General features: G+C 49.7%; 1 protein-coding gene across 1 annotated transcript; it reads right to left on the bottom strand.

The window, feature by feature from the left end:
- Window positions 1–421: 421 nt before the first annotated feature.
- On the bottom strand, window positions 422–7387 carry C1QL3 (complement C1q like 3). The gene is made up of 2 exons (XM_074574569.1): window positions 6650–7387; window positions 422–1914 (listed from the first exon to the last, which is right to left on the bottom strand). Exons 1-2 carry the CDS (start codon window positions 7235–7237, stop codon window positions 1735–1737), a joined length of 768 nt encoding a protein of 255 aa, XP_074430670.1. The 5' UTR covers window positions 7238–7387; the 3' UTR covers window positions 422–1734.
- Between the last annotated feature and the right edge of the window lie 515 nt (window positions 7388–7902).

The raw sequence follows: 7902 nt of genomic DNA, 5'->3' as shown, positions 1-7902 counted from the left end.
GGGCAGCCTCTATTACTCTCTAACAATTTATAGAAATGTTACCTTGATTTTGCCAAAGATGTTAAAAATAAATAACATGACCAACTGTGCTAAGGAGCTAGTTAATTATCTTGCTAAAATTTAGGTTTAGAATGAAATCTGCAAGTTTTAACCTGAGAGAAATAGACAGCCTCCCCTCCCAAAACCAAAACAAATAAGAAGTCCATTTTCCAAATAAAAGTATTCTGTGGACATTACTGGTATGACTGATTTTAAAGCATTTTTATAACTATGTAACTCATAGTACCTGTGTTTAGTTTAATTCTCCAAGCCATTAATCCTTTATATGGATTAAACTTCTTTGAGACTTTATATATATATATCTATATATATATATATATGAATGAGAAAAATAGGTTTTAATACACACTTTTTTTTTTTTGCATGTAAATATCTGCTTCTTTCTTTGCATATGTGATATCATTTTTGGTAATATGCTTATCTGTGTCCATTCCATAGGCACGCCTTACTACGAACTGGTAACTAGCTACCACGGAAAAGGTCTGGGTGACAACGTTTCCTCACGTGTCAGATCTCCCACTCTTCCTTTGTGGGAATAATTCCCACTAACTGCAGTGAGACACGACACCTAAGACAAATAAGGTTTTGACCCATTATATTCCTACGAAATTCTAGTTGAACATCTGCAGTATGTTAAGTCATAACTATTTTATTAAAAATAGTACCCAAGTACAGACTAAGTGCTAAAAGACTAATGAAGACTAATTGCTGCAAATAAAACACTCTACCTTAGTCTGAGAATGTAGATGCCAGGCGTGCTAAATATTTACACAACTAACCATCAAGAATGGGCCTGTAATATTGTCTAAATATATATTTACACATGGTTACAAATTAAAAGCCAAATCCTTTTTCCACTAACATCAATGGGAGTTTTGCCATTGGCTTCAGTGGAATCAGGGATTTGATCCAATAGAATAGTTTGTCAACTGTTATATTTTCCAGAAAAAAAAAAAAAAGGTTTCTTCTATCCTTTTTTCTTTTAGAACACAGCTAAGGGGAAGACAAAATTTAAACAACTCCACTGGATTGATTTTATGCTAAAAGTCTAATATAAACCTACAAAGCAAGAACATTGAGTTAAGGCTCGAAGCTGATTAGTTTCTAGTTTTAAGTGGAAGGATAAGAAAAGTACAAGGCAAACAATTCCTTTGGAGAGAGAAAGTATATTTTGATTACCTCTTCCCTTTATTGTAAAATCATTCCTCACCACACTATGAGTGGACTCCAAGCATCATTGTTAGCAAGTAAGTCACAAGAACCAAAGCTGAAGTATGGATAAAGCAGCAAGATCATAACACATCAAAGTATCATATACACTGAAGAAATAACTCAGCGTCCTTAGGTTTTTGGGTGTTTTTTTTTTTTCTATAAAAATTTGATCTATGTAGGACTTCATTCACATGGACACTAACAATGAGGAAGTATTTGCTTTGGCGGTAAGTGGATCGCACATCTGTCTAACTTGTTTTGTGATTTTTTTTTAACGTAAGGTTTCTCTGCGTTGTACAGATGTGAATCAGGTAGCATTCGACTTTTTTCCCCCGCTACTGAGGTGTTCGGTGGTCGCTCTCTGCTGGGGTGCTTGTTTCATTGACTTTTGCCACGCAAATCCATTGCTTAGAAGAGCAAGCTTCATTTTTGGACGGGTTTGGTGGGTTTTTTTACTCATTCTCAGTCAGCATAAATAATAAATCCAGAAAAAGTGCTGTATTTGTTGTTGTTTCCTCCGTGTGCTTTTCCTCCATCTAATTTAATGTAAACTTCGTCTCCTGGCTCCAAGTGAAGAACCACGCTGTTACTGGCATAGTCGTAGTTCTGATCAGCATCCTGAGCAATCGCACTAGCTCGAACCTACATAAAATACATAATGAGTGGTTAAGAAAACTCAGGTTATTTTTCCTGCATGGTGAAATTAAAGCATATCCTCAGCGTTTTATTCCGCACGCATAAGTTGCCACTTTAAATGTCTGGCGACATATATTGTAGTTTTTTCCTATGGTTATTGCTTGTTTTCTCCTACAATACAACATTTGAAACTAAAGCCATAACCTGCTTCTTTCTCGGTCATCTGATTAATACACAACTGTTTGCCCTCCTGTAAATATTTGGAGCCTTTCAAAATATATGCATAAAAACGCCTGGAATTTGGAGCACTGAATCTGGTTGTGTGCCAGTTCTACATTGGTGTAACTTTTATGTCAGTGGAACATTTGATTGACATTGGCGAGGATCCACAGTGAGACCCTATTGATACCAGGCTGGACTTTTTCCAGAAGTGATTTATTGTCATACTACCAATAGGACTGTGCTGCAAAAAGAATCCAAAAGTACACACCCACCCACACACAGGCACACGCCAATGCACACAAACAGGTAAGGATCCCAGTTGGGGTTTGGAAAAACTGTTACAGCCACATTTCAGTAAGCAAACATTTAATTTCTGTGTGTTGTAAGAGATGCACATTCGAAAAAATCATAGGCAGGTCGTTATTTGCTTTAAGAGGTTTTGGAATTGACAAGCCATTTGAGGACTTTTCATTTACAGCTTTCACTGAAACATACTTTTTTTTTTTTCCATTTTGCCCTTGCTATTCCATTACTGATTAAATTTGACATTACTAGCAAACTGTAATTTTAGCCTGTAATTTTAAGATGTATGTTGGTTTCCAGCAATGAATAGTCTGTAGCATTGTAAGTCTCCAAATCATTTATATATAATTTGACCCTGTTTGGTAAAATATTTAAACTTAGTTGTATGTGATTTATTTCAGTGTAACACATCATCTGCTTGTTGCTTGTCTTTGTTCTAGCGTAGTTACAGAGCAGTAAGTGATTTAGTGGTATTGCAAACCTGAACTAAGTAATAATGCATGACTTGGCGTACCGTGTGTGGGATTTTATCTGTTCTGAATTGAAAAAATAGGCTATAAGTCACAATTTTCCATGGATTCCTTTCAAAGTTTAAATGATAAATTTCCAAATTAAATTTTCATGTGATAGGATTTCAGATTAATATTGAAATGTTAAAAAGGAGGGGGTTCTTTTACCATGCAGGATTTTATGGCGTTATGCAGCTTAAAAATCACAGTACTTGGAAATTCTTTATACATCCTGTAAGAAGAATGAGAAAGGCTTAAAAGGCTTGCAGTGGTGTGACAGTCTGCAAATTTAAAATGATACATGGCATGATGATAAACCCCAACTATTTCAGGACTTCCTGATCCTGAATTGCCTGGTATTGTTTACAAAGGCGATCTATGTTGCTAGTGTTTAAGCAATAATTATTCTAAACACTGGGTATTTCCTCTGGATTAATGACGGGCAGGGTGGAGTTGAAGGCTCTGGGCCATTAACCCTGGAAATAGCCTCCAAAGAAAATAATGGGCTGAGACTGTTGTTGGTAGTGCAAATGGAAAGGGCAAATGGGAAGGTGTGAAAAGGCTATGGATGAGGTAGAAAAACTTTCACAGACAACTAGTATCTTGCATACTGGCAAACAAAATGGTTTCAGTTACTTTCCAGATTTCCATTTACATCATAATGAAATGCTACTTCATGGATTTATCTAAAATGTTGTGTTTCTGTGGATGGTAAAGGAGAATTCGAATTGCATTAGTGACTATCCTAACGGAGCCAGCATATGGGCACTGACTACAACAGCGATGGGTATTTCATTTTTAAGATTCTACATAGTACATAATAACTGAAGATAAAAAGATTCTGGGTATTGAAGTCTAGAAACCAAAGTGTAGATCTTACTGCCCTGTGTATAGCGAAAAATGTCCTGTAAACTCCAGTGTGCTATTTTTAAGAGGTTTTACCTTCTTGTTTGGTTAGCTTTTAAAGCCTGGGAGACCAGTCTCAAATGAATTCTCAGTGTACTGCTGCAAGAAGGTAAATGTATCTCTAAATTAAACCATTAAATTAAACCATTAATGGACTATACATTTCATAAGTTGTACGACTGTTCACCTCATCTTTCATGAAGTTACACTCTCAGGTTGCACACACATACTAGCTAAACTGTATGATCTCAGCACTTCCCTGGTCAAGCTTTATATCCATTGAAGACAGCAATGTGTTAACAGTGAAGACCTTGAGATTCCTCCTCTGCATCGCTTAGGAATGATTTTTTTCTGTAAGTCATACACTTTCCAATGGTTTTGGTTTTTTCATTTTGAGAAAACACTGAATTTATAATGTTTTCTTTGCCAAACTCCATTTAAAGACTCACTTCCAAAATTTCTGAGCTTTCTTACAAATAATACACAAAGTTAACTGCTGTCACATCCCATCAGTCTTTAGTGTTTCAAGTATGAATCATAATCAAAAGGAGACACTGCTTCATTAAAATGGTGATCAATTTTAAATAGTTTGTATGCAGATATTTACCTAAATACTTATCTTTGCATGGATATATACAAATATATACATAGAATCCCCTGCCTTTTTATTTTTCTTCGAATCACCATGAGTTTAATTTTTCTCATGTCTGGTACTGGAAGTAGTTATATTTGGGAACAGTTGGACTTCAGGCTAAATTTAATTTTTATAATTGGTTACTTTTTTAAAAGTACTGGTATGTTTTTATTTTTCATGGTTTGGGAAAATAAAGACTTTAAAACCTTATAAATAGGGGTCAAAAATAGATTAATGTTGTAATTGCAAGTAAAATGGTATTCTCGTGGTGGACAATATTGCCTTCGTATGAAGAAATCAAAGTGAATATATTACGATTATTATTAGTCCTGGTTTATCTGCTGAGACAGTATTTACGGTAGGCGTTTTCTAATTTAATTAATTGCTGCTGATGTCCTCATTATTCTGTTTTCACAGCACTTCCGAGGAGCCATAAACAAAAGGTTAAGTGGCATATCAGATTAATTTACCGGCGGCCGGTGCTGCCGCCTGCGCAGAGCACGGCGGGCCGTGGAGCGGCTCCGGGCCCCGCCGCGCTGCCGGGGCTCGGCGGGGGAGGAGGCGCGCAAACGAACGAGCCCCTCCGCCGCCCGCCCGGCACGGCGGGGACGCGGGGACCTGTTTTCGGTCCCGCGGACACCGCGTAGAGCGGATCAACTTCCCCTCATCCCACCCCGCCGGAGGGTGAAACGTCCGGAGAGAGCGGCAGCGCTGGGCTCCGGGCTACCCCGGCTCGGGAAAGCCGGCGGCCCGGCCCCGCAGCCCACGGTGTGCCAGGACAGCCCAGGCAGTGACCTGTTGAGCGGCGGGTCCCCGCACGGGGCGCCGGGGGAGCGGCGGGAGCATCGCCGAGCTCCCGGAGACACGGGGAAGCCCGGGCGCACCGCACTGCCCCCGGGCAGCAGGAGCAGGAGGGATGGCGGACAGCCCGGCCACAGTTAGAGACAGCCTCTCTGTGCCCGTTAACTGCGTATGGCAGAACGGCTCCCCGGGGGCCCAGTGCGCTGCGCGATCCCTCAGCCGGCGCCTTCCCCGGCGCCAGCCCGCCGAGGGGCGAGCTCCACGGAGGCCGAGCTCACACCGTGGGTCACCGGCCATAGGGAAACCTCCCTCCCGCGGGCGGCGGAGCGCCTCTAAACCGGAGCCCCGCTGTGTGGGCGCCCCGTCCCGCGCCGTGGCGGCTTTCCTCCCTCACGTTTCACCCTTCCCCGCGCAGGACCACCCTCTCCTCAGCTCACCCGGCGCCCCCGCTCCACTGCCTCCCTCCCCGGGGACATTCCCCTTCCTGAGGGAACGCCCGGCCCCGGCCTGGCCTCCACTCTCCCCCGACCGCCTCCGGCCCGGCCGGGCTGAGGGCAGTGCTCCGCCCGCGGGCCGGGCCGGACAGCGGCGCGACTCTCGAGTTAGAGAGTGCGTTGAGTCCGCGTTCACCCGGCGGCCCGGGGCGGCCTCGGCTCTGCGTGGATCCCCCGGCCCCTCAGGGGTCCTCGGGCACCCGAGGCGAAGCGAGCCGGCGCACCGCGCCTCGGTCGTGGACCCGGCTCCCCTCAGCTCCCCCGGCGGCTCGCCCTGGACCCCTCTCTCCCGACGCCTCCAGCGGCCGCCCGGCTCCCCCTCCCCACCCGCCGCCCGCTTCCCGCCCGCGCCGCGCCGCGCCGCTCCGCCCGCTCCCCTCAGGGAGTCCGGCTCCGCCCGGGCGCCTACTCCCCTCACAGCGCCCGCTCCCTCAGGAACTCCAGCTCCGCAGCCGGGCGCCCGCTCGCCTCAGGGGACCCGGTTCCCCCGGGCGTCCGCTCCCCTCACAGCGCCTGCTCCCCTCAGGAAGCCCGGTTCCCCCCGGGCACTTGCTCCCCTCAGGGAGTCCAGCTCTCGCCCCGTGCGCCCGCTCTCCTCAGGGAGCCCGGCTCTCCCAGGAGCCCGCTCCCCTCACGGTACCTGACTCCCCTCAGGAAGCCTGGCTTCCACCGGGCGACCGCTCCCTCGTGGAATCCGGCTCTCTCCGGGCACCTGGTGCCCTCAGGGAGCCCGGCTCTCCCCGGGCGCCCACTCCCCTCACGGTATCTGGCTCCCCTCAGGGAGCCCGGCTCCCCCCCGGCGCCCTCTGCCTTCACGGCGCCCACTGCTCTCACGTCCCCGTCTCCTCCCCGGCGCCCGGCGCGGCGCCCACCTGGTTGTTCTTGCAGAGGTCGGCCCACATGCTGGTGCCGTCGCCGCCCCGCATGAGTACATGGTAGGTGAAGAAGTAGATGCCGGGGATGGAGCAGGTGAACTTGCCGGTGGTGGGGTCGTAGTGGTTGCCCAGGTTGGTGACTACGTCGTCGAACTTGAGCACCTCGTAGCCCTCGTGCTGCCGCTTGAGGCCGGCGTAAAAGGCGATTTTGGGGACGGTGCTGTAGGTGGCGGCGCTGATGGCCCCCGCCGCGTTCAGCCCCGGCGCCCCGGGGGGACCCGGCAGGCCCTGCCGCCCCGGCTCCCCCTTCTCACCCGGCGGCCCCACCGGGCCGGGCGGCCCCGGCTCCCCCGGGGGGCCGCGGGGCCCCGCTTTGCCCGGCCGGCCGGCCTCCCCCTTGGGCCCCTGGATGAAGGTGGGCAGGGACTGCATGAGGCCGCGGTCGGGCGTGGCCGCCGTGCTGGGCGCCTTGGTGCCGCCGTAGGGGTCGCAGACCATGCGGCAGGTGCCCAGCATCTCGTAGTGCGCCGAGGTGCCGGCCGAGCTGACCAGCACCGGGATGAGGATGACCAGCAGCAGCACCATCACCACCCCCAGCGCGCCGGCCGCGATCAGCCGCCGCCTGCTGCCCACCAGCCGGCTCAGCGCAGGGCGATCCTCTTGCCTGCTTTTGGACAAAATCTTGATGGTTGGCGGGGGACCTCCTCAGAGCCGAAAAAACGCCGAGCCCGCCCGAGCTCGGCTCCCCGGAGGCTTCGCCGCCCTCCCGCTGCCGCTGGCGGCGGGGGCTCCGGCGGGTCGCGGCGCCGGGCTGCGGCCGCTGCAGCCGGCGGGAGGCGGGCGAGGAGCGGGAGAGGCAGAGGGAGAGCTGCCGCCGCGCCCCGGCCGCCCGCACTTTTATCCTCCCGCTGGCGATCGACTTTTTTTTTTTGCAGGCTGTGCCAGTCCGAGTCAACTTTCCCTGGAACTTGCCTTTCCTCTCGCGATCGCCCCGCTCGCCTCCTCGCTCGCTCTCTCTCTCTTTTTTTTTTATCTTTCTCTCTTTTTTTTTTTTTTTCGCAGAGACGACAGTCCTCAGCGGGGACGCGCCTCCCGGCCGCCCCGCAGCCTCCCCGGTGCCCGCCGCCGAGAGCCCGCACCGCCGCGCCGCGCCGGAGCCGGAGCCGGAGCTGGAGCCGGAGCCGGAGGAAGAGCGGGATCCTGCCCGGGTGCCACCTGCCAGGAGAGGAGGAGGCTGACGAGCGCGCTGG

This window comes from Larus michahellis, chromosome 2, assembly GCF_964199755.1.
Source record: "Larus michahellis chromosome 2, bLarMic1.1, whole genome shotgun sequence".
In the NCBI taxonomy this organism is placed as follows: Eukaryota; Metazoa; Chordata; class Aves; order Charadriiformes; family Laridae; genus Larus; species Larus michahellis.
The sequence above is the reverse complement of the archived record's forward strand: the minus strand, read 5'-3'. Positions and strand labels throughout refer to the sequence as shown.

Bases quoted from the DNA above. Each gene is read 5' to 3' on its own strand.
- C1QL3 (XM_074574569.1), bottom strand. From the start codon at position 7,237: ATGGTGCTGCTGCTGGTCATCCTCATCCCGGTGCTGGTCAGCTCGGCC. The intron at 1,915-6,649 runs GTGGGCGCCGCG...TATTTTATGTAG, and splicing joins ACCTCTGCAAGAACAACCAG to GTTCGAGCTAGTGCGATTGC.